This window comes from Oncorhynchus clarkii, chromosome 14 (assembly GCF_045791955.1).
Source record: "Oncorhynchus clarkii lewisi isolate Uvic-CL-2024 chromosome 14, UVic_Ocla_1.0, whole genome shotgun sequence".
Classification (NCBI taxonomy): Eukaryota; Metazoa; Chordata; class Actinopteri; order Salmoniformes; family Salmonidae; genus Oncorhynchus; species Oncorhynchus clarkii.
Window position 1 is genome coordinate 30,143,541 of NC_092160.1, and position 27,862 is coordinate 30,171,402.

The following is a 27,862-nucleotide window of genomic DNA, read 5'->3' on the forward strand; positions in this document are numbered from 1 at the left end:
CACCACCATACACTCTAACCACCACCACCATACACTCTAACCACCACCACCATACACTCTAACCACCACCACCACACACTCTAACCACCACCACCACCATACACTCTAACCACCATCACCATACACTCTAACCACCACCATACACTCTAACCACCATCACCATACACGCTAACCACCACCACCATACACTCTAACCACCATCGCCATACACGCTAACCACCATCATACACTCTAACCACCATCACCATACATGCTAACCACCACCACCATACACTCTTACCACCATCGCCATACACGCTAACCACCATCATACACTCTAACCACCACCATACACTCTAACCCCCACCATCACCCCACCATACACTCTAACCACCACCACCATACACTCTAACCACCACCACCATACACTCTAACCACCACCATACACTCCAACCACCACCACCATACACTCTAACCACCACCACCATACACTCTAACCACCACCATACACTCCAACCACCACCACCATACACTCTAACCACCACCACCATACACTCCAACCACCACCACCACCATACACTCTAACCACCACCACCATACACTCCAACCACCACCATACACTCCAACCACCACCACCATACACTCTAACCACCACCATACACTCTAACCACCACCACCATTCACTCTAACCACCATCACCATACACTCTAACTACCACCACCATTCACTCTAACCACCACCACCATTCACGCTAACCTCCACCACCACCACCACCATACACTCTAACCACCACCACCACCACCACCACCACCATTCACTCTAACCACCACCACCACCATACACTCTAACCACCACCACCACCACCACCATTCACTCTAACCACCACCACCACCATACACTCTAACCACCACCACCATTCACGCTAACCACCACCACCATACACTCTAACCACCACCACCACCACCACCACCATTCACTCTAACCACCACCACCACCACCATACAATCTAACCACCACCACCATACAATCTAACCACAACCACCACCATACACTCTAACCACCACCATACACTCTAACCACCACCACCACACACTCTAACCACCACCACCACCATACACTCTAACCACCACCACCACCACCACCATTCACTCTAACCACCACCACCACCATACACTCTAACCACCACCACCATTCACGCTAACCACCACCACCACCACCACCATACACTCTAACCACCACCACCACCACCACCACCATTCACTCTAACCACCACCACCACCACCATACAATCTAACCACCACCACCATACAATCTAACCACAACCACCACCATACACTCTAACCACCATCACCATACACGCTAACCACCACCACCATACACTCTAACCACCATCGCCATACACTCTAACCCCCACCATCACCCCACCATACACTCTAACCACCACCACCACACACACTAACCACCACCACCACCACCACCATACACTCTAACCACCATCACCATACACTCTAACCACCATCAACATACACTCTAACCACCATCACCCTACACGCTAACCACCACCACCATACACGCTAACCACCACCACCACCATACACTCTAACCACCACCACCACACACACTAACCACCACCACCACCACCACCATACACTCTAACCACCATCACCATACACTCTAACCACCACCACCATACACGCTAACCACCACCACCACCATACACTCTAACCACCACCACCACACACACTAACCACCACCACCACCACCACCATACACTCTAACCACCATCACCATACACTCTAACCACCATCACCATACACTCTAACCACCACCACCATACACTCTAACCACCACCACGTCCATTCAGTCTAACCACCACCACCACCATACACTCTAACCACCACCACCATTCACTCTAACCACCACCACCACCATACAATCTATCCACCACCACCATACAATCTAACCACAACCACCACCATACACTCTAACCCCAACCACCACCATACACTCTAACCCCCACCACCACCATACACTCTAACCACCATCACCATACACGCTAACCACCACCACCATACACGCTAACCACCATCATACACTCTAACCCCCACCACCACCATACACTCTAACCACCACCTCCATTCACTCTAACCAGCACCACCACCATACAATCTAACCATCACCACCATACAATCTAACCACCACCACCATTCACTCTAACCCCCACCACCACCATACACTCTAACCACCACCTCCATACACTCTAACCCCCACCACGTCCATTCAGTCTAACCACCACCACCACCATACACTCTAACGACCACCACCATTCACTCTAACCACCACCACCACCATACAATCTAACCACCACCACCATACAATCTAACCACAACCACCACCATACACTCTAACCCCCACCACCACCATACACTTTAACCACCACCTCAATTCACTCTAACCACCACCACCACCATTCACTCTAACCTCCAACATCACCATACACTCTAACCACCACCACCATACACGCTAACCACCACCATACACTCTAACCACCACCACCACCATACACCTAGTTGTTCTCAAACTGTGGGGAGCGCCTGAGGGGTCGGCAGAGGTGGGGGTGGGGGGGTGTTAATGTAGTGTCAGGATTCAGACCCATCACTATGCCAGGCTTTAACCTCCCCTAGGACCATCACTGTGTCAGGCTCTAACCTCCCCTAGGACCATCACTGTGTCAGGCTCTAACCTCCCCTAGGACAATCACTGTGTCAGGCTGTAATCTCCCCTAGGACCATCACTGTGTCAGGCTCTAACCTCCCCTAGGACCATCACTGTGTCAGGCTGTAATCTCCCCTAGGACCATCACTGTGTCAGGCTCTAACCTCCCCTAGGACCATCACTGTGTCAGGCTCTAACCTCCCCTAGGACCATCACTGTGTCAGGCTCTAACCTCCCCTAGAACCATCACTGTGTCAGGCTCTAACCTCCCCTAGGACCATCACTGTCAGGCTGTAATCTCCCCTAGGACCATCACTGTGTCAGGCTCTAACCTCCCCTAGGACCATCACTGTATCAGGCTCTAACCTCCCCTAGGACCATCACTGTCAGGCAGTAACCTCCCCTAGGACCATCACTGTGTCAGGCTCTAACCTCCCCTAGGACCATCACTGTCAGGCTGTAATCTCCCCTAGGACCATCACTGTGTCAGGCTGTAATCTCCCCTAGGACCATCACTGTGTCAGGCTCTAACCTCCCCTAGTACCATCACTATGTCAGGCTCTAACCTCCCCTAGGACCATCACTGTCAGGCAGTAACCTCCCCTAGGACCATCACTGTGTCAGGCTGTAATCTCCCCTAGGACCATCACTGTGTCAGGATCTAACCTCCCCTAGGACCATCACTGTGTCAGGCTCTAATCTCCCCTAGGACCATCACTGTGTCAGGCTCTAACCTCCCCTAGGACTATCACTGTCAGTCTGTAATCTCCCCTAGGACCATCACTGTGTCAGGCTCTAACCTCCCCTAGGACCATCACTTTCAGGCAGTAATCTCCCCTAGGACCATGACTGTGTCAGGCTCTAACCTCCCCTAGGACCATCACTGTCAGGCTGTAATCTCCCCTAGGACCATCACTGTGTCAGGCTGTAATCTCCCCTAGGACCATCACTGTGTCAGGCTCTAACCTCCCCTAGGATCATCACTATGTCAGGCTCTAACCTCCCCTAGGACCATCACTGTGTCAGGCTCTAACCTCCCCTAGGACCATCACTGTGTCAGGCTCTAACCTCCCCTAGGACCATCACTGTGTCATGCTGTAATCTCCCCTCGGACCATCACTGTGTCAGGCTCTAACCTCCCCTAGGACCATCACTGTGTCAGGCTCTAACCTCCCCTAGAACCATCACTGTGTCAGGCTCTAACCTCCCCTAGGACCATCACTGTCAGGCTGTAATCTCCCCTAGGACCATCACTGTGTCAGGCTCTAACCTCCCCTAGGACCATCACTGTATCAGGCTCTAACCTCCCCTAGGACCATCACTGTCAGGCAGTAACCTCCCCTAGGACCATCACTGTGTCAGGCTCTAACCTCCCCTAGGACCATCACTGTCAGGCTGTAATCTCCCCTAGGACCATCACTGTGTCAGGCTGTAATCTCCCCTAGGACCATCACTGTGTCAGGCTCTAACCTCCCCTAGTACCATCACTATGTCAGGCTCTAACCTCCCCTAGGACCATCACTGTCAGGCAGTAACCTCCCCTAGGACCATCACTGTGTCAGGCTGTAATCTCCCCTAGGACCATCACTGTGTCAGGATCTAACCTCCCCTAGGACCATCACTGTGTCAGGCTCTAATCTCCCCTAGGACCATCACTGTGTCAGGCTCTAACCTCCCCTAGGACTATCACTGTCAGTCTGTAATCTCCCCTAGGACCATCACTGTGTCAGGCTCTAACCTCCCCTAGGACCATCACTTTCAGGCAGTAATCTCCCCTAGGACCATGACTGTGTCAGGCTCTAACCTCCCCTAGGACCATCACTGTCAGGCTGTAATCTCCCCTAGGACCATCACTGTGTCAGGCTGTAATCTCCCCTAGGACCATCACTGTGTCAGGCTCTAACCTCCCCTAGGATCATCACTATGTCAGGCTCTAACCTCCCCTAGGACCATCACTGTGTCAGGCTCTAACCTCCCCTAGGACCATCACTGTGTCAGGCTCTAACCTCCCCTAGGACCATCACTGTGTCATGCTGTAATCTCCCCTCGGACCATCACTGTGTCAGGCTATAATCTCCCCTAGGACCATCACTGTGTCAGGCTGTAATCTCCCCTAGGACCATCACTGTGTCAGGCTCTAATCTCCCACCAGGGCTGTCACCTCAGTACTACTCTGCACAATGACAGTTTACTGGGATTAGGATCACACAGAGAAAGAGAGAGGGAGAGGAGAGAGAATTTGAGATAGAGGAGAAAGACAGAGAGGCAAATGAGAAAGAAAGAGGGAGGGAGAGAGGGAGAGAGAGGGAGGGAGAGAAAATCTGAGATAGAGGAGAAAGACAGAGAGGCAAACGAGAAAGAGAGAGGGAGAGAAAAAAACAGCTCTCAAAGCAGAGGTGAGAGGAGGAGGAGAGGGGAAAGATGAAAGGAGAAATAAGGAGGAAAGAGTGAGAAAGGTTGCAGACTCTTAATACATCTCAAACATCACAGTCTACCGTTGCCCAGTGCAGGGTGATGTCATCCGGAAACAGTGTCACCTAATCATTATTAATGTATCACCTGTGTTGTTCGGGGCTTTGTGTGGCCAGGGCTAGAGGGGTGGGTGTGGGGGGGGGGGGGTTGTGTCTTAATATAGCCTTCAGAATGGTAGTCTGTTGGTGATGGAACAGGCCTTGTCTCCCCCCTCCCTTTAGGGTGATTGGACTAATAGGCAGCCATTGTTTCAATGAGCTACTGTGCCCCAGGCTTCTGGTGGAGGGAGACAACCAATGCCCACTCATCCTCTTCCTCCTTCCTCCTTCCTCCTTTTTTTGTATTTTAGTGCACTTCCCTTCTAAGAAGTTGAATGGTGAATGGGATTTAGTTGACCTTTTAATTTCTGTGGTTTTCGGCACATTTTGATGTTGATAGATGTGATTATGTAGATGTGATTATGTAGATGTGATTAGAATTATGTGATTATGTAGATGTGATTATGTAGATGTGATTAGAATGATGATCGTTGCCGATGGCGCTGTGTTTGAAACTGAAACTAGGCCTCAGGGAAACTACCATCTGACCAAGATAGAGGGATAGAAAAGATGAATGGATAAAGAGATGGTTGGATGGATAGAGAGTTTAATGAATGGAGATGATAGACGATCTTGAGTTTAGTCATATGAAAATGTATATACTCAAAGTCGCTCTGGATATGAGCGTCTGCTAAAGGACTAAATTGTATTTGTGTGAGTCCTCAGCCAAACCCAGTGTCCAATCCAAACCAGATATCAGTATTCTGATGAAGAATGATGTCTCCCAATTGTGTCTGTGTGTGTGTTCAGCGTGGTCCAGCTGCATTTCTTAGAGAGATAGAGACATATAACAGCTGGTAGGTTGACTGAGTATTTGAATGAAAACAGGAAGAGTGGATTGAGACAGACTTGGACCCAATCAGAGAAACATTACAAACATCTGTTGAAGACCCCCTGAATGTTTGTTGGTATGTCTATAGAGCATCTGTGCGCTTGTTGGTATGTTTATAGAGCATCTGTGTGTTTGTTGGTATGTCTATAGAGCATATGTGTGTTTGTTGGTATGTTTATAGAGCATCTGTGTGTTTGTTGGTATGTTTATAGAGCATCTGTGTGTTTGTTGATATGTCTATAGAGCATCTGTGTGTTTGTTGGTATGTCTATAGAGCATCTGTGTGTTTGTTGGTATGTTTATAGAGCATCTGTGTGTTTGTTGGTATGTTTATAGAGCATCTGTGTCTTTGTTGATATGTTTATAGAGCATCTGTGTGTGTTTGACAAGGCTGTAATTTACTCATAACTCTCTGAGTTTACCCAGGGTGACACTCCCAAGTCAGCATGAATCCACCCTCTTGCTCATTTGTGCACCGGGGCCTCCCACTCCCCTTTCTATTCTGGTTAGAGACAGTTAGCGTGAAGTGAGTAATACACAGCGTTGTACGAGATCTTCAGTTTCTTGGCAATTTCTCGCATGGAATAGCCTTCATTTCTGAGACAAGAATAGACTGACGAGTTTCAGAAGAAATGTTTTCGTTTCTGGCCATTTTGAGCCTGTAATTTAACCCACAAATGCTGATGCTCCAGATACTCTAGTCTAGTCTAAAGAAGGAGGGTTTTATTGCTTCTTAATCAGCACAACAGTTTTCAGCTGTGCTAACATAATTGCAAAAGGGTTTTCTAATGATCAATTAGTCTTTTAAAATGATAAACTTGGATTAGCTAACACAACATGCCATTGGAACACAGGAGTGATGGTTGCTGAAAATAGGCCTCTGTACGCCTATGTAGATATTCCATAAACAATCATCCGTTTCCAGCTACAATAATCCTTTACAACTATAACAATGTCTACACTGTATTTCTGATCAATTTGATGTTATTTTAATGGTCGAAAAAATATGCTTTTCTTTCAAAAACAAGGACATTTCTAAGTGACCCCAAACTTTTGAATGGTAGTGTACATAGATATTCTAATTGTATCGCTGTATCTGTCGGTATCTCTCTGTATCTCTGTATCTCTCTTTGTATCTCTCTGTCTCTCTCTCTTTGTCTCTTTCTCTCTCTGTATCTGTATCTATGTCTATCTCTGTATCTGTATCTCTCTGTCTGTATCTGTATCTCTCTGTCTATCTCTGTATCTGTATCTCTCTGTCTATCTCTGTATCTGTATCTCTGTCTATCTCTGTATCTGTATCTCTGTCTATCTCTGTATCTGTATCTCTGTCTATCAATTCAATTCAATTCAATTCAAGGGCTTTATTGGCATGGGAAACATGTGTTAACATTGCCAAAGCAAGTGAGGTAGATAATATATAAAGTGAAATAAACAATAAAAGTTAACAGTAAACATTACACATAGAGAAGTTTCAAAACAATAAAGACATTACAAATGTCATATTATATATATACAGTGTTTTAACAATGTACAAATGGTTAAAGGACACAAGATAAAATAAATAAGCATAAATATGGGTTGTATTTACAATGGTGTTTGTTCTTCACTGGTTGACCTTTTCTCGTGGCAACAGGTCACAAATCTTGCTGCTGTGATGGCACACTGTGGAATTTCACCCAGCAGATATGGGAGTTTATCAAAATTGGATTTGTTTTCGAAATCTTTGTGGATCTGTGTAATCTGAGGGAAATATGTCTCTCTAATATGGTCATACATTGGGCAGGAGGTTAGTAAGTGCAGCTCAGTTTCCACCTAATTTTTTGGGCAGTGAGCACATAGCCTGTCTTCTCTTGAGAGTCATGTCTGCCTACGGCGGCCTTTCTCAATAGCAAGGCTATGCTCACTGAGTCTGTACATAGTCAAAGCTTTCCTTAATTTTGGGTCAGTCACAGTGGTCAGGTATTCTGTCGCTGTGTACTCTCTGTGTAGGGCCAAATAGCATTCTAGTTTGCTCTGTTTTTTTGTTAATTCTTTCCAATGTGTTAAGTAATTATCTTTTTGTTTTCTCATGCTTTGGTTGGGTCTAATTGTGCTGTTGTCCTGGGGCTCTGTAGGGTGTGTTTGTGTTTGTGAACAGAGCCCCAGGACCAGCTTGCTTAGGGGACTCTTCTCCAGGTTCATCTCTCTGTAGGTGATGGCTTTGTTATGGAAGGTTTGGGAATCGCTTCCTTTTAGGTGGTTATAGAATTTAACGGCTCTTTTCTGGATTTTGATAATTAGTGGGTATCGGCCTAATTCTGCTCTGCATGCATTATTTGGTGTTCTACGTTGTACACGGAGGATATTTTTGCAGAATTCTGCGTGCAGAGTCTCAATTTGGTGTTTGTCCCATTTTGTGAAGTCTTGGTTGGTGAGCGGACCCCAGACCTCACAACCATAAAGGGCAATGGGCTCTATGACTGATTCAAGTATTTTTAGCCAAATCCTAAGTGGTATGTTGAAATTTATGTTCCTTTTGATGGCATAGAATGCCCTCTTGTGTTGTCTCTCAGATCGTTCATAGCTTTGTGGAAGTTACCTGTGGCGCTGATGTTTAGGCCAAGGTATAGTTCTTTGTGTGCTCTAGGGCAACAGTGTCTAGATGGAATTTGTATTTGTGGTCCTGGTGACTGGACCTTTTTTGGAACACCATTATTTTGGTCTTACTGAGATTTACTGTCAGGGCCCAGGTCTGACAGAATCTGTTCATAAGATCTAGGTGCTGCTGTAGGCCCTCCTTGGTTTGTGACAGAAGCACCAGATCATCAGCAAACATCAGACATTTGACTTCGGATTCTAGCAGGGTGAGGCCGGGTGCTGCAGACTTTTCTAGTGCCCGTGCCAATTCGTTGATATATATGTTGAAGAGGGTGGGGCTTAAGCTGCATCCCTGTCTAACCCCACGACCCTGTGTGAAGAAATGTGTGTTTTTTTGCCAATTTTAACCGCACACTTGTTGTTTGTGTACATGGATTTTATAATGTCATATGTTTTACCCCCAACACCACTTTCCATCAGTTTGTATAGCAGACCCTCATGCCAAATTGAGTCAAAGGCTTTTTTTAAATCAACAAAGCATATGAAGACTTTGCCTTTGTTTTGGATTGTTTGGTTGTCAATTAGGGTGTGCAGGGTGAATACATGGTCTGTTGTACGGTAATTTGGTAAAAAGCCAATTTGACATTTGCTCAGTACATTGTTTTCATTGAGGAAATGTACGAGTCTGCTGTTAATGATAATGCAGAGGATTTTCCCAAGGTTACTGTTGGCACATATTCCACGGTAGTTATTGGGGTCAAATTTGCCTCCACTTTTGTGGATTGGGGGTGATCAGTCCTTGTTTCCAAATATTGGGGAAGATGCCAGAGCTAAGGATGATGTTAAAGAGTTTTAGTATAGCCAATTGGAATTTGTTGTCTGTATATTTGATCATTTCATTGAGGATACCATCAACACCACAGGCCTTTTTGGGTTGGAGGGTTTTTATTTTGTCCTGTAGTTCATTCAATGTAATTGGAGAATCCAGTGGGTTCTGGTAGTCTTTAATAGTTGATTCTAAGATCTGTATTTGATCATGTATATGTTTTTGCGCTTTATTCTTTGTTATAGAGCCAAAAAGATTGGAGAAGTGGTTTACCCATACATCTCCATTTTGGATAGATAATTATTTGTGTTGTTGTTTGTTTAGTGTTTTCCAATTTTCCCAGAAGTGGTTAGAGTCTATGGATTCTTCAATTGCATTGACCTGATTTCTGACATGCTGTTCCTTCTTTTTCCGTAGTGTATTTCTGTATTGTTTTAGTGATTCACCATAGTGAAGGCGTAGACTCAGGTTTTCCGGGTCTCTATGTTTTTGGTTGGACAGGTTTCTCAATTTCTTTCTTAGATTTTTGCATTCTTCATCAAACCATTTGTCATTATTGTTAATTTTCTTCGGTTTTCTATTTGAGATTTTTAGATTTGATAGGTAAGCTGAGAGGTCAAATATACTGTTAAGATTTTCTACTGCCAAGTTTACACCTTCACTATTAACGTGGAACGTTTTACCCAGGAAATTGTCTAAAAGGGATTGAATTTGTTGTTGCCTAATTGTTTTTTGGTAGGTTTCCAAACTGCATTCCTTCCATCTATAGCATTTCTTAATGTTACTCAGTTCCTTTGGCTTTGATGCCTCATGATTGAGTATTGCTCTGTTTAAGTAGACTGTGATTTTGCTGTGGTCTGATAGGGGTGTCAGTGGGCTGACTGTGAACGCTCTGAGAGACTCTGGGTTGAGGTCAGTGATAAAGTAGTCTACAGTACTACTGCCAAGAGATGAGCTATAGGTGTATAGGAGTCCCCTCGAAGCCTACCATTGACTATGTACATACCCAGCGTGCGACAGAGCTGCAGGAGTTGTGACCCGTTTTTGTTGGTTATGTTGTCATAGTTGTGCCTAGGGGGGCATATGTGGGAGGGAATGCTGTCACCTCCAGGCAGGTGTTTGTCCCCCTGTGTGCTGAGGGTGTCAGGTTCTTGTCCGTTTCTGGAATTTAGGTCTCCACAGACTAGTACATGTCGCTGGGCCTGGAAATGATGGATTTCCCCCTCCAGTCTATCTCTGTATCTGTATCTCTCTGTCTATCTCTGTATCTGTATCTGTATCTCTGTCTCTCTCTGTATCTCTCTGTCTCTCTCTGTAATGCATTGAGGCACTCTCTTTCCCTTTGTAGCTCAGAATGTCACCATGAATGTTTCATGAGCTGTGTGCCACTGGAGATGAATACAATACTTCTCTCACTCTCTTTTCATCACTCACTCTCGGTCTCTCTATTCCTGTCTCACTCTCTTTTCATCACTCACTCTCGGTCTCTCTATTCCTGTCTCACTCTCTTTTCATCACTCACTCTCGGTCTCTCTATTCCTGTCTCACTCTCTTTTCATCACTCACTCTCGGTCTCTCTATTCCTGTCTCACTCTCTTTTCATCACTCACTCTCGGTCTCTCTATTCCTGTCTCACTCTCTTTTCATCACTCACTCTCGGTCTCTCTATTCCTGTCTCACTCTCTTTTCATCACTCACTCTCGGTCTCTCTATTCCTGTCTCACTCTCTTTTCATCACTCACTCTCGGTCTCTCTATTCCTGTCTCACTCTCTTTTCATCACTCACTCTCTTTTCATCACTCACTCTCTTTTCATCACTCACTCTCTTTTCATCACTCACTCTCTTTTCATCACTCACTCTCTTTTCATCACTCACTCTCGGTCTCTCTATTCCTGTCTCACTCTCTTTTCATCACTCACTCTCGGTCTCTCTATTCCTGTCTCACTCTCTTTTCATCACTCACTCTCGGTCTCTCTATTCCTGTCTCACTCTCTTTTCATCACTCACTCTCGGTCTCTCTATTCCTGTCTCACTCTCTTTTCATCACTCACTCTCTTTTCATCACTCACTCTCTTTTCATCACTCACTCTCTTTTCATCACTCACTCTCTTTTCATCACTCACTCTCTTTTCATCACTCACTCTCGGTCTCTCTATTCCTGTCTCACTCTCTTTTCATCACTCACTCTCGGTCTCTCTATTCCTGTCTCACTCTCTTTTCATCACTCACTCTCGGTCTCTCTATTCCTGTCTCACTCTCTTTTCATCACTCACTCTCGGTCTCTCTATTCCTGTCTCACTCTCTTTTCATCACTCACTCTTGGTCTCTCTATTCCGGTCTCACTCTCTCTATCACACTCCTCTAATGTTCTCTTTCCCTTTCCCTCTCTCTGTTCTCTTTCCCTTTCCCTCTCTCTGTTCTCTTTTCCTTTCCCTCTCTCTGTTCTCTCTGACTGCAGCACCCTGCTGCCCTTTGTTTTATGCTGACAGTGTATTATTTTCACCAGCACTGTTTTCAGTGAGATCATGTTCTCTCTCTTTCTTTCTGTATGTTCCAGGCAGTTATTGGCCCCCGGATATCAGGAGATATGGTACAGTCCCAGCGGTTCCCGCCAGATCTCCTATCCACCCAGCACTGTGAGTTCAATGGGATGTTCCAAAGCATCTAACAATAGGGGGCTATTCATGAAACCAGCCTATTTCTGGTTTTTGGATGTCCAATAGCTAAAGAGTTGGCTGAGTCCGAGACAGGCTAACCAAGCTCTCAAATCTTAGGTGCCATCATTGCAAAAAGAAAGTGCATGATGTGAGTTTGTTTAACTCTCCTCTCATTTTGTAGGGCCACTGTTTCTACCATGGTGACATCCGGGGTGTGGAGGGGTCCAGTGTAGCACTCAGCACCTGCTCAGGTCTCAGGTAAGCGTTTCCACCAGTAACCCTGCTGATGGAAGTGGTGATCACTAACTGCATGGAATAGGACAGCACTCCAACAGATGAATTCAGTTGATTTTAATGGCCATTCAGACATATATTTGTCACACGGTCATTTTCAATCAAACATAATAGGAGAGCAGGCACTGTCAAAAGATTACGTATTTATTGACCATGCATGCATGTAGTACTTCCGGCGCCGAGAGAGATGGCCGCCTCGCTTCGCGTTCCTAGGAAACTGTGCAGTTTTTTGTTTTTTTTACGTGTTATTTCTTACATTGGTACCCCAGGTCATCTTAGGTTTCATTGCATACAGTCGAGAAGAACTACTGAACATAAGAGCAGCGTCAACTCAACATCAGTACGACCAAGAATATGACTTTCGCGAAGCGGATCCTGTGTTCTGCCTTTCACCCAGGACAACGGAATGGATCCCAGCCGGCGACCCATAAAACAACTTCGTAAAAGGGGGAAACGAAGCGGTCTTCTGGTCAGACTCCGGAGACGGGCACATCGTGCACCACTCCCTAGCATTCTTCTCGCCAATGTCCAGCCTCTTGACAACAAGGTTGATGAAATCCGAGCAAGGGTAGCATTCCAGAGGGACATCAGAGACTGTAACGTTCTTTGCTTCACGGAAACATGGCTCACTGGAGAGATGCTATCGGAGTCGGTGCAGCCAGCTGGTTTCTCCACGCATCGCGCAGACAGAAACAAACATTTTTCTGGTAAGAAGAGGGGCGGGGGCGTATGCTTCATGGTTAACGTGACGTGGTGTGATCATAACAACATACAGGTACTCAAGTCCTTCTGTTCACCTGATTTAGAATTCCTCACAATCAAATGTCGACCGCATTATCTACCAAGGGAATTCTCTTCGATTATAATCACAGCCGTATATATTCCCCCCCAAGCAGACACATCGATGGCTCTGAACAAACTTTATTTGACTCTGTGCAAACTGGAATCCATTTATCCGGATGCTGCATTCATTGTAGCTGGGGATTTTAACAAGGCTAATCTGAAAACAAGACTCCCTAAATTTTATCAGCATATCGATTGCGCAACCAGGGCTGGAAAAACCTTGGTTTACTGCTATTCTAACTTCCGCGACGCATATAAGGCCCTTCCCCGCCCTCCTTTCGGAAAAGCTGACCACGACTCCATTTTGTTGATCCCTGCCTACAGACAGAAACTAAAACAAGAAGCTCCCGCGCTGAGGTCTGTTCAACGCTGGTCCGACCAATCTGACTCCACACTCCAAGACTGCTTCCATCACGTGGACTGGGATATGTTTCGTATTGCATCAAACAACAACATTGACGAATACGCTGATTCGGTGAGCGAGTTCATTAGAACGTGCGTTGAAGATGTCGTTCCCATAGCAACGATTAAAACATTCCCAAACCAGAAACGGTGGATTGATGGCAGCATTTGCGTGAAACTGAAAGCCCGAACCACTGCTTTTAATCAGGGCAAGGTGACCGGAAACATGACCGAATACAAACAGTGTAACTATTCCCTCCGCAAGGAAATCAAACAAGCTAAGCGTCAGTATAGAGACAAAGTAGAATCTCAATTCAACGGCTCAGACACAAGAGGTATATGGCAGGGTCTACAGTCAATCACGGATTACAAAAAGAAAATCGGCCCCGTCACGGACCAGGATGTCTTGCTCCCAGGCAGACTAAATAACTACTTTGCCCGCTTTGAGGACAATACAGTGCCACTGACACGGCTCGCAACTAAAACATGCGGACTCTCCTTCACTGCAGCCGACGTGAGGAAAACATTTAAACGTGTCAACCCTCGCAAGGCTGCAGGCCCAGACGGCATCCCCAGCCGCGCCCTCAGAGCATGCGCAGACCAGCTGGCTGGTGTGTTTACGGACATATTCAATCAATCCCTATCCCAGTCTGTTGTTCCCACATGCTTCAAGAGGGCCACCATTGTTCCTGTTCCCAAGAAAGCTAAGGTAACTGAGCTAAACGACTACGTAGCACTCACTTCCGTCATCATGAAGTGCTTTGAGAGACTAGTCAAGGACCATATCACCTCCACCCTACCTGACACCCTAGACCCACTCCAATTTGCTTACCGCCCAAATAGGTCCACAGACGATGCAATCTCAACCACACTGCACACTGCCCTAACCCATCTGGAATAGAGGAATACCTATGTGAGAATGCTGTTCATCGACTACAGCTCGGCATTTAACACCATAGTGCCCTCCAAGCTCGTCATCAAGCTCGAGACCCTGGGTCTCGACCCCGCCCTGTGCAACTGGGTACTGGACTTCCTAACGGGCCGCCCCCAGGTGGTGAGGGTAGGCAACAACATTTCCACCCCGCTGATCCTCAACACTGGGGCCCCACAAGGGTGCGTTCTGAGCCCTCTCCTGTACTCCCTGTTCACCCACGACTGCGTGGCCACGCACGCCTCCAACTCAATCATCAAGTTTGCGGACGACACAACAGTGGTAGGCTTGATTACCAACAACGACGAGACGCCCTACAGGGAGGAGGTGAGGGCCCTCGGAGTGTGGTGTCAGGAAAATAACCTCACACTCAACGTCAACAAAACTAAGGAGATGATTGTGGACTTCAGGAAACAGCAGAGGGAACACCGCCCTATCCACATCGATGGAACAGTAGTGGAGAGGGTAGTAAGTTTTAAGTTCCTCGGCGTACACATCACAGACAAACTGAATTGGTCCACCCACACAGACAGCATCGTGAAGAAGGCGCAGCAGCGCCTCTTCAACCTCAGGAGGCTGAAGAAATTTGGCTTGTCACCAAAAGCACTCACAAACTTCTACAGATGCACAATCGAGAGCATCCTGTCGGGCTGTATCACCGCCTGGTACGGCAACTGCTCCGCCCAAAACCGTAAGGCTCTCCAGAGGGTAGTGAGGTCTGCACAACGCATCACCGGGGGCAAACTACCTGCCCTCCAGGACACCTACACCACCCGATGTCACAGGAAGGCCATAAAGATCATCAAGGACAACAACCACCCGAGCCACTGCCTGTTCACCCCGCTATCATCCAGAAGGCGAGGTCAGTACAGGTGCATCAAAGCTGGGACCGAGAGACTGAAAAACAGCTTCTATCTCAAGGCCATCAGACTGTTAAACAGCCACCACTAACATTGAGTGGCTGCTGCCAACACACTGACTCAACTCCAGCCACTTTAATAATGGGAATTGATGGGAAATGATGTAAAATATATCACTACATTAACATCTGCTAACCATGTGTATGTGACAAATACATTTGATTTGATTTGATTTGCACTGACTGTTGAGATATGCAGGCCAGTGTGTTTCTAGGTCATTGGGTTCCATGTTAAGTCATTGAAGCTACAGCAGCATCAGGGATGGAGTTTAGAGGTTGGGATCCAGCCGTGCTGTTGTTTCCTTTCTGGGTTTACAGAGGAGACTGTTATAGGAGAATAACAGACACATACATTGACAGAACATCTGCAGGGGGAGGAGTGCTCACACACACACACATCTGTAGGAGGAGGAGTGCTCACACACACATCTGTAGGAGGAGGAGTGCTCACACACACACATCTGCAGGAGGAGGAGTTCTCACACACACACATCTGTAGGAGGAGGAGTGCTCACACACACACATCTGTAGGAGGAGGAGTGCTCACACACACATCTGTAGGAGGAGGAGTGCTCACACACACACATCTGCAGGAGGAGGAGTGCTCACACACACACATCTGCAGGAGGAGGAGTGCTCACACACACACATCTGTAGGAGGAGGAGTGCTCACACACACACATCTGCAGGAGGAGGAGTGCTCACACACACACACATCTGCAGGAGGAGGAGTGCTCACACACACATCTGCAGGAGGAAGAGTGCTCTCACACACACATCTGCAGGAGGAGGAGTGCTCACACACACACACATCTGCAGGAGGAGGAGTGCTCTCACACACACATCTGCAGGAGGAGGAGTGCTCACACACACATCTGCAGGAGGAGGAGTGCTCACACACACATCTGCAGGAGGAGGAGTGCTCTCACACACATCTGCAGGAGGAGGAGTGCTCACACACACACACATCTGCAGGAGGAGGAGTGCTCACACACACATCTGCAGGAGGAGGAGTGCTCACACACACATCTGCAGGAGGAGGAGTGCTCACACACACATCTGCAGGAGGAGGAGTGCTCACACACACATCTGCAGGAGGAGGAGTGCTCACACACACATCTGCAGGAGGAGGAGTGCTCACACACACATCTGCAGGAGGAGGAGTGCTCACACACACATCTGCAGGAGGAGGAGTGCTCACACACACATCTGCAGGAGGAGGAGTGCTCACAAACACACACATCTGCAGGAGGAGGAGTGCTCACACACACATCTGCAGGAGGAGGAGTGCTCACACACACACACATCTGCAGGAGGAGGAGTGCTCTCACACACACATCTGCAGGAGGAGGAGTGCTCACACACACATCTGCAGGAGGAGGAGTGCTCACACACACATCTGCAGGAGGAGGAGTGCTCTCACACACACATCTGCAGGAGGAGGAGTGCTCACACACACATCTGCAGGAGGAGGAGTGCTCACACACACATCTGCAGGAGGAGGAGTTCTCACACACACATCTGCAGGAGGAGGAGTGCTCACACACACATCTGCAGGAGGAGGAGTGCTCACACACACATCTGCAGGAGGAGGAGTGCTCTCACACACACATCTGCAGGAGGAGGAGTGCTCACACACACACATCTGCAGGAGGAGGAGTGCTCACACACACATCTGCAGGAGGAGGAGTGCTCACACACACACATCTGCAGGAGGAGGAGTTCTCACACACACACATCTGTAGGAGGAGGAGTGCTCACACACACACATCTGCAGGAGGAGGAGTGCTCACACACACATCTGCAGGAGGAGTGCTCACACACACATCTGCAGGAGGAGGAGTTCTCACACACACACATCTGCAGGAGGAGGAGTGCTCACACACACATCTGCAGGAGGAGGAGTGCTTACACACACACATCTGTAGGAGGAGGAGTGCTCACACACACACATCTGCAGGAAAGGAATGGATGAATGCATCTCCCTGCTTTGTCCCATGGACAGAACTGCAAACGCAGCATAGCGCTCAGTGTGCAACGCATGTGCGCATGCACACACACACACACAAGCAGGTGTAGAAAGCATCTGGAGAAGGGTTGCCCACAGCCCCTGGTATGATGCCTCTCTCTGACACAATCCAGAACCTGCTATGTGCTGGGTGTCTATTGGGAGAAGCTTCAGCAGCATAGCCAATGGTACACAGCAGGAAGCCTACAGACCTACAGCACTATATATCATATATATCCCAGCTGACTGAGTGGAAACATCAGAAATCTCCCTGAGGATCTCTCCTCATCCTCTGTCTCTGTCTCTGTCTCTGTCTCTGTCTCTGTCTCTGTCTCTCTCTCTCTCTCTCTCTCTCTCTGTCTCTCTCTCTCTCTCTCTCTCTCTCTCTCTCTCTCTCTCTCTCTCTCTCTCTCTCTGTGTCTGTCTCTGTCTCTGTCTCTGTCTCTCTCTCTCTCTCTCTCTCTCTCTCTCTCTCTCTCTCTCTGTCTCTGTCTCTCTCTCTCTCTCTCTCTCTCTCTCTCTCTCTCTCTCTCTCTCTCTCTCTCTCTCTCTCTCTCTCTCTCTCTCTCTCTCTCTGTCTCTCTCTGTGTCTGTCTCTCTCCTTCTTCTTCTTCTCTCTCTTTCTGCTCCATCCATCTGGTATCAGAATTTATATACACAGTTCAGTCATGATGTAGTTGTCTAAGACCTGACGTAAATTCCTGCTGCTTCTAGTTTTACATTCTGACATATCTAACTTCTCGCAATATATATTTGATGGAGTTTTAAACACAGCTACGTTCCCAGCTATAATAGTTTTAGTTAGTTAGGTAATATAAATATTTTATGTTTTCTAGCCTGGAACTGATGTGACCCATATCTCTGTTTCCCTAGGGGACTGGTTACGGTGAACACCAGTGTCAGCTATCTGATAGAACCCCTGCCCGCTGTCACCATGGATACACAGCCTCCTCACGCCGTGTTCCGAGCCGAGAACCTCCGTTTGCCCAACAGAACCTGCGGGCAACGCCATAGCAACCAAGGCCAGGGGGAGGGGCTGGGTGACCTCATCCAGGGAATGATGTCACTGTGGGGCAGAAGGGTGAGTGGAGGAGGCATAGATAGACTGGTTGGTGTCTGATATGAGAACCACCACTATCTTCTTCAGAGAATAGGGAGTGCTGCTTTGTATCAGTGAAATATCAGCCATTTTAAGTCCCATGGGAAACAGGCATAACATACTATGAGTTGATAATGAAACATTATAGGGGTACGTGTGTGTGGCGCGCGCTCATAACAAGTAATAATACACTGTAATAGTTGGCTATGAAGTTCTCTACTATGTCCTGATATTTCTCCAGGAGCGGAGAGACGTGGGCCAGAGTATGAAGTATGTAGAGCTGCTGCTGGTAGCTGACCATGCTGAGGTAAGAGGCCAGAGTATGAAGTATGTAGAGCTGCTGCCTGTAGCTGACCATGCTGAGGTAAGAGGCCAGAGTATGAAGTATGTAGAGCTGCTGCTGGTAGCTGACCATGCGGAGGTAAGAGGCCAGAGTATAAAGTATGTAGAGCTGCTGCCTGTAGCTGACCATGCTGAGGTAAGAGGCCAGAGTATGAAGTATGTAGAGCTGCTGCCTGTAGCTGACCATGCTGAGGTAAGAGGCCAGAGTATGAAGTATGTAGAGCTGCTGCTGGTAGCTGACCATGCTGAGGTAAGAGGCCAGAGTATGAAGTATGTAGAGCTGCTGCTGGTAGCTGACCATGCTGAGGTAAGAGGCCAGAGTATGAAGTATGTAGAGCTGCTGCCTGTAGCTGACCATGCTGAGGTAAGAGGCCAGAGTATGAAGTATGTAGAGCTGCTGCTGGAAGCTGACCATGCTGAGGTAAGAGGCCAGAGTATGAAGTATGTAGAGCTGCTGCCTGTAGCTGACCATGCTGAGGTAAGAGGCCAGAGTATGAAGTATGTAGAGCTGCTGCCTGTAGCTGACCATGCTGAGGTAAGAGGCCAGAGTATGAAGTATGTAGAGCTGCTGCCTGTAGCTGACCATGCTGAGGTAAGAGGCCAGAGTATGAAGTATGTAGAGCTGCTGCTGGTAGCTGACCATGCTGAGGTAAGAGGCCAGAGTATGAAGTATGTAGAGCTGCTGCCTGTAGCTGACCATGCTGAGGTAAGAGGCCAGAGTATGAAGTATGTAGAGCTGCTGCTGGAAGCTGACCATGCTGAGGTAAGAGGCCAGAGTATGAAGTATGTAGAGCTGCTGCCTGTAGCTGACCATGCTGAGGTAAGAGGCCAGAGTATGAAGTATGTAGAGCTGCTGCCTGTAGCTGACCATGCTGAGGTAAGAGGCCAGAGTATGAAGTATGTAGAGCTGCTGCCTGTAGCTGACCATGCTGAGGTAAGAGGCCAGAGTATGAAGTATGTAGAGCTGCTGCTGGTAGCTGACCATGCTGAGGTAAGAGGCCAGACATTTTACTTGGCCATTCATTCCAGTTAGTCAGTTGTATCGGTGAGAGGGTAGAAAGGATGCATGACCTCCATCTCCTCTTCCGACCTGTGACTCATACTGCAAGGAAAGACTGAACTAGAGACACTCCATCTCTCTGTTACATCCCCCCCATCCCTTCATCTCTCTATCGTCGTACTTCAACCACATCCTTCCCACTTCCCCCTAATGAGACCTGACAGAGTCTGTTCAAATGAGACCTGACAGAGTCTGTTCTAATGAGACCTAACAGGGTCTGTTCTAATGAGACCTAACAGGGTCTGTTCTAATGAGACCTAACAGGGTCTGTTCTAATGAGACCTAACAGGGTCTGTTCTAATGAGACCTAACAGGGTCTGTTCTAATGAGACCTAACAGGGTCTGTTCTAATGAGACCAAACAGGGTCTGTTCTAATGAGACCTGACAGGGTCTGTTCTAATGAGACCTAACAGGGTCTGTTCTAATGAGACCTAACAGGGTCTGTTCTAATGAGACCTAACAGGGTCTGTTCTAATGAGACCTAACAGGGTCTGTTCTAATGAGACCTAACAGGGTCTGTTCTAATGAGACCTGACAGGGTCTATTCTAATGAGACCTAACAGGGTCTGTTCTAATGAGACCTAACAGGGTCTGTTCTGAGACCTAACAGGGTCTGTTCTAATGAGACCTAACAGGGTCTGTTCTAATGAGACCTAACAGGGTCTGTTCTAATGAGACCTAACAGGGTCTGTTCTAATGAGACCTAACAGGGTCTGTTCTAATGAGACCTAACAGGGTCTGTTCTAATGAGACCTAACAGGGTCTGTTCTAATGAGACCTAACAGGGTCTGTTCTAATGAGACCTAACAGGGTCTGTTCTAATGAGATCTAACAGGGTTTGTTCTAATGAGACCTAACAGGGTCTGTTCTATTGAGACCTAACAGGGTCTGTTCTAATGAGACCTAACAGGGTCTGTTCTAATGAGACCTGACAGGGTCTGTTCTAATATCCTTCATTGCTGTCTGATGTGTCTGATTGGTTGAGGTCATCCTGCTGCCCTGACTCACATCCTGTGTGAAATTTTACAAGCATGGCAGTAACTGTGTGTGTGTGTGTGTGTGTGTCTGTGTAGTTTCAGAAGCACGGCAGTAACTGTGTGTGTGTGTGTGTGTGTGTGAGTGAGTGAGTGTGTGTGTGTGTGTGTGTGTGTGTGTGTGTGTGTGTGTGTGTGTGTGTGTGTGTGTGTGTGTGTGTGTGTGTGTGTGTGTGTGTGTGTGTGTGTGTGTGTGTGTGTGTGTGTGTGTGTGTGTGTGTGTGTGTGTGTGTGTGTGTGTGTGTGTGTGTGTGTGTGTGTGTGTGTGTGCGTGTGTGTAGTTTCAGAAGCACGGTGGGGACTTAAAAAGGACGAAAAGGAAACTGCTGGAGGCGGCTAACTACGTAGACAAGGTGAGAAAAGCCCACACACTGTGGTTCATTTGGGATTAGTTCGGGGGCGTGTCCAGATGGAGATATAGTACACCTAAACAATATAATACCGACAAAAGGCACATATCACAGCATACTACCATTTTGAGGGATAGAAGAACTGTGAGATGGTCTGCTGACTTTTTACAAGGACATTCTACTGCAAAATGAATGAAATACCATTTCCCCCCAAAATGAGCCCAATAACATATAGGTCCATATGATCAGGCAGGCTAGATCACAAACGTTAAAGTGTCAACAATAGGCTAGGTAGAAACATATTACTGACTTGTCCCAACAACAACAAAACATGTTCCACTGGGACTCAGCCAACCAAAGATCATTACTGTGAATGTTATGTACCTGTTACACCTGATCCCTGTTACAACTGATCCCTGGTACACCTGATCCCTGTTACACCTGATCCCTGATACACATGATCCCTGTTACACCTGATCCCTGTTACACCTGATCCCTGGTACACCTGATCCCTGTTACACCTGATCCCTGGTACACCTGATCCCTGTTACACCTGATCCCTGTTACACCTGATCCCTGTTACACCCGATCCCTTTTACACCTGATCCCTGTTACACCTGATCCCTGTTACACCTGATCCCTGTTACACCTGATCCCTGTTACACCTGATCCCTGTTACATTTAGCCCCGGTCACCTTCAACGCCACTGGCACAATTAGCGAGCGCTGACGCGCATAAACCATGCAGCTGTTAAGCACTCTGGTTCTAAACACTCTGGTTCTAAACACTCTGGTTCTAAACACTCTGGTTCTAAACATTCTGGTTCTAAACACTCTGGTTCTAAACACTCTGGTTCTAAACACTGTTCTAAACACTCTGGTTCTAAACACTCTGTTTCTAAACACTGGTTCTAAATATTCTGGTTCTAAACACTCTGGTTCTAAACACTCTGGTTCTAAACACTGGTTCTAAATATTCTGGTTCTAAACACTCTTGTTCTAAACATTCTTGTTCTACACATTCTGGTTCTAAACACTGGTTTTAAACACTCTGGTTCTAAAATTGTGCATTTTAGGCCTACTAATTTCTTGGATTTGAGAATGAAGTATAGCCTGATAACACTAGAAAGCTCAGTGGCCATCAAAATTGATTTCAAAGGTGTATTTTATCAGGACTGCATTAAGAACGTTGTACAAGCATATTTATCTCCCTGTGCAGCAATCGCAATTTGACAGAGCCTCGAGAGGAATGTTATTTTCTCTCATAGATTGCGACAGGTTGACAATTGAATAGGTCAAGTATTCTACTATGGGATTGTCTGATTTAGCTGTTGTTTACTCGTGTTGTTGGCTGTGGAAAATGTAAATGTGGGAGAAAAAATAATAATTGGATAATTCAAATAACCATAGGTACCGGGTCTCAGCTCCGTCTGGCTCTCATTTGGATCATAGGTGCCGGGTCTTGTACCCGGCGGGACCCAGCCCAATTTGACCCCTGCACCCACTCAGACATTCACTACTGTATCCTCACTGAACATAATTAACAATTATATTGTACTTCCATGTTAGTCAAATTATCTTTTGGTGTGTGTGTGTGTGTGTGTGTGTGTGTGTGTGTGTGTGTGTGTGTGTGTGTGTGTGTGTGTGTGTGTGTGTGTGTGTGTGTGTGTGTGTGTGTGTGTGTGTGTGTGTGTGTGTGTGTGTGTGTGTGTGTGTGTGTGTGTGTGTGTGTGTGTGTGTGTGTGTGTGTGTGTAGTACTACAAGTCTCTAAGTATTCGTGTGGCAGTGATCGGTCTGGAGGTGTGGTCTGATCAGGACAGGATCAGTGTGTCTGGTAACCCCTACAGTACCCTGGGAGCGTTCCTGGCTTGGAGACGCAAACAGCTACACACACTACCTAACGACAATGCTCAACTCATCACGTTAGTGTGACACACACACACACACACACACACACACACACACACACACACACACACACACACACACTCCTCAACGACAACGCTCAACTCAACTCATCACGTTAGCGTGACACACAAATACACACACACTCCTCAATGACAATGCTCAGCTCATAACATTAGTGTTACACACACTCCTTACTGCACTCTCCTTTGATCCATCCATCCTTAATCCATCTCTCTTCCTTCCATTAAGACCGTTCAGTGGAACTACAAAGCTGTGTTATTTTGTTTCCCCAGGGGCGTGGCGTTTCAGGGTACCACCATTGGGCTGGCCCCTCTCAGAGCCATGTGCTCAGAGTACCAGTCAGGGGGAGTCAACTCAGTAAGACTACAACAGAACTCAGATTTGACCCTAGCCAATAGCAGCCCAGTAAAGATGTCTCTAAAGTTGTAATGAAGTTGTGATGTATTTGTAATAGCACACATAGATCTAGAACCAAGCTAACATGAGATGTATGTCCCTTTGACTTTCAATACGGGAATTCACCTGTAACCCCCTGACCTCTACCCCCCTGCAGGACCACTCTGACAGTGCTGTGGGTGTGGCAGCGACCATGGCTCACGAGATGGGGCATAACTTTGGCATGAGCCACGACAGCCCTGGGTGCTGCCAGGCCAAGGCTGATGATGGAGGCTGCATCATGGCTGCTGCCACTGGGTGAGAGAATCTATCTATGTTGAAAATCTATCTTTCTATTAAAGAGATTTTATCTCAATGACAATAAACCCTGTATGAATAAAGGTTAAATAACTAATGCTATAATGATTGATCCTGCTTTGTAACAGACAGTCCTGGGACATGTTCAGCTGAGCAAAATGTTGTGGAATATGAATGTCTGTATAGAAATATATTACTTGGAACACACTTTCTTCTCTGACATGTAGAGTAGAAGGAATCACCTAGTCTATTCATAGCATGTTCTATCTGTAACGTTGGCATCGTTGCACCTTACCCAAATACACCCCTGGTGTGTTTATCGCAGCCACCCATTCCCACGTGTGTTTAATGGCTGTAACCAGCGGGAGCTGAGCAGGTATCTGAGCTCCGGAGGGGGGAAGTGTCTGTTCAACCTCCCCAACACCAGAGCCATGCACGGAGGGCAGCGCTGTGGGAACGGGTACCTGGAGGATGGAGAGGAATGTGACTGTGGAGATGAGGAGGTGAGGGAGGTTGGGGGGGTACGTATGTGTGTGTGTGCGTGCGTGCGTGCACTGATTATCCATCCTCTCTCTACAGGAGTGTTCCAGTCCCTGCTGTAATGCCAACAACTGTACTCTGAAGGCTGGAGCAGAGTGTTCCCACGGAGTCTGCTGTCACAACTGTAAGGTACTGTACACTGTCCTCTCTCTCTCTCTGTCTGAAGTCTTCTCTCTCTGTGTCTCTCTCTCTTTCTCTGTCTCTGTGTTTCTCTCTCTCTCTCTCTCTCTCTCTCTCTCTCTCTCTCTCTCTCACTCACTCACTCACTCACTCACTCACTCACTCACTCACTCACTCACTCACTCACTCACTCATATTGAAGAGTCCAGATGTGTTGTGTTGTTTAATAGTCCACACTGTCCTCTATCTCTCTTTCTGGTCGTGCTCTCTCTCTCACCCACTCAATTCAAAGTGGTATTTATTGGCATGGGAAACACATGTTTACATTGCCAAACAAAGCAAGTGAAATAGATAGTAAACAAAAGTAAAATAAACAATCAAAATTAACATTAAATATTACACAAGTCTCAAAAAAAGAAAGACATTTTAAATGTCCTATTATGTCTACATACAGTGTTGTAACAATGTGAAAACAGATAAATATGGGTTGTATTTACAATGGTGTTTGTTCTTCACTGGTTTCCCTTTTCTTGTGGCAGCAGGTCACAAATCTTACAGCTGTGGTGTGATTTCACTCAGTAGATATGGGAGTTAATCTGAGGGAAATATGTGTCTCTAATATGGTCATGCATTTGGCAGGAGGTTAGGAAGTGCAGCTCAGTTTCCACCTCATTTTGTGGGCAGTGTGAGAGAGCCAGGTCTGCCTACTGTGGCCTCTCTCAATAGCAATGCTCTGTACATAGTCAAAGCTTTCCTTCATTTTGGGTCAAATAGCATTTTAGTTTGCTCAGTGTTTTTGTTAATTCTTTCCAATGTGTCAAGTAATTATCTGTTTGTTTTCTCATGATTTGGTTGTGTCTAATTGTGTTGCTGTCCTGGGGCTCTGTGGGGTCTGTTTGTTTTCGTCTAATTGTGTTGCTGTCCTGGGGCTCTGTGGTTGTATATGTATTTATTATGGATCCCCTTTAGCCTTGACATGCTTCTCCTCATCTTAGCCACTGTTGTATCAATATGTTTTGACCATGACAGTTTACAATCCAGGGTTTCTCCAAGCACTTTATTCACATCAACTTGCTCAATTTCCACATGATTTATTCCGATGTTTAGTTGAGGTTTAGGGTTAACTGAATGATTTGTCCCAAATACAATACTTTTAGTGTTACGGCTCTCTCTGGCAGGAAGAGTGGACCAAAGCGTGGAAAGTGTTCATGATTCTTTTCTTTCAAAAAACACTCAAACAAAATAACAAAACGTGAAAACGAACGCGCACAGTTCTGTCAGGCAGAAACACTAAACAGATCCCAAAAAAACCAAAAGGAAAATGACAACTTATATGTGATCTCCAATCAGAGACAACGATAGACAGCTGCCTCTGATTGGGAACCACACACGGCCAAACACAAAGAAATAGAAAACATAGACTTTCCCACCCGAGTCACACCCTGACCTAACCAAACATAGAGAATAAAAAGGATCTCTAAGGTCAGGGCGTGACATTTAGTTTTAGAAATATTTAGGACTAACTTATTCCTTGCCACCCATTCTGAAACTAACGGCAACTCATTTCAGTCACTGTAGTAGCTGACATGTATAGTGTTGAGTCATCCGCATACATAGACACGATGGCTTTACTCAAAGCAAGTCAAGTGCAGCGTCTGGTTGCTCCTCATTACACACCACGGACCAACAAATATTCTTTACATCAACAACGTAGGAATCGCTACAACTTATTGTGTGACCTCTTATATGCTATATTAGGCTGGGCGCCTTTTAAAACTTTGGTTTTCATAGATATGGCTACTATTGTGATCATTACATCCAATGGATCTGGATACTGCTTTCAAGAAAATGTATGTGGCATTAGTAAATAAGTGATCGATACATGTTGATGATTTCATTCCTGTGCTGTTTGTAACTACCCTGGTAGGTTGACTGATAACCTGAAGCAAGCTTTTTCTTAAGTGGGCAGCTTGATGAATGCCAGTAAATATTTAAATCACCCAGAAAATATACTTCTCTGTTGATATAACATACATTGTCAAGCATTTCACATGTTATCCAGATACTGACTGTTAGTGCTTGGTGGTCTATAGTAGCTTTCCACAAGAATGGCTTTAGGTGAGGCAGATGAACCTGTAGCCATATTACTTCAACAGCATTTAACATGAGATCCTCTCTAAGCTTTACAGGAATGTGGTTCTGAATATAAACAGAAACACCTCCACCATTAGCATTTCTATATTTTCTGTAAATGTTATAACCATGTATTGCTACCACTGTATCATCAAATGTATTATCTAAGCGAGTTTCAGAGATATGAATATGAAATATGAACATGAAAGTTATCTGTTACTAGCAATTTATTGATTTCTGGAACCTTGTTTCTTCAGCTACCTACATTAACGTGGGCTATTGTTAGCACTTTTCTTCTGGGATGCTTACTTGTTTTTATTGCTTTACTGAGAAGCTTAGCAGAAGTAGACATGCTCATGTTATTTATGTTAGTGCAGGGAAACTGCACACAGTGGACTTCCTCCTAGGGAACACCGGCTCAGTGATAACAGAATAAATCTGGTTCATAGGCACATGATTACTGCGTACAATAGCTATAGGATCAGCAGAGGCTAACTACCCTGACCTGTCTGTCAGTGTAGTTAGAGGGACATAAATTAGGTTACTTACATTGTGTCTACTAACGCTCCTGTTGTTATGTACATTTGCTGAAGCATTATGAAAACTCTACACCACAATGGTAGGGAGTAACTGAGCTGGGCTTGGGTCATTGATAAGTCATTGTCTCAACGCAGCCTTATAATGCTGTGAAAGGATCCAGGGACCCAAATGATTTGGGTGGATCCCATCCTGCTTATAAAATGTGTTTTGTTTCCAAAAGGTATCGAAATTGTCAACAAAAGTTACACCCATTGAGCTGCAATCATCACGTAGCCAGTTGTGAAGAGAAAGAATCTTGCTGAAGCGTTCACTGCCATGATTCAGAGAGGGCACAGGGCCAGAAATGATGGGTCTTTTGTGAGAGTCAATCAGCTCTACATTCAGGAGCAGCTTAGTGCAGCTATAATGTCATTTACTCGAGCTCCGGGATAGGACATAGTTTTTGCACCAGGAATGGTCACATT

General features: G+C 46.3%; 1 protein-coding gene across 1 annotated transcript in view; it reads left to right on the top strand.

Moving 5' to 3' along the window:
• Nucleotides 1–27,862, top strand: part of LOC139366062 (disintegrin and metalloproteinase domain-containing protein 19-like) — a 113,682-nt gene that overhangs the window by 63,066 nt on the left and 22,754 nt on the right. The window contains exons 4-13 of the mRNA XM_071103150.1: nucleotides 12,061–12,139; nucleotides 12,342–12,418; nucleotides 18,431–18,638; nucleotides 18,898–18,963; nucleotides 21,375–21,446; nucleotides 23,199–23,365; nucleotides 23,645–23,729; nucleotides 23,926–24,065; nucleotides 24,391–24,568; nucleotides 24,645–24,734. Of these exons, the coding sequence (XP_070959251.1) occupies nucleotides 12,061–12,139; nucleotides 12,342–12,418; nucleotides 18,431–18,638; nucleotides 18,898–18,963; nucleotides 21,375–21,446; nucleotides 23,199–23,365; nucleotides 23,645–23,729; nucleotides 23,926–24,065; nucleotides 24,391–24,568; nucleotides 24,645–24,734 (1,162 nt within the window). The remainder of the gene's footprint in view (nucleotides 1–12,060; nucleotides 12,140–12,341; nucleotides 12,419–18,430; nucleotides 18,639–18,897; nucleotides 18,964–21,374; nucleotides 21,447–23,198; nucleotides 23,366–23,644; nucleotides 23,730–23,925; nucleotides 24,066–24,390; nucleotides 24,569–24,644; nucleotides 24,735–27,862) is intronic.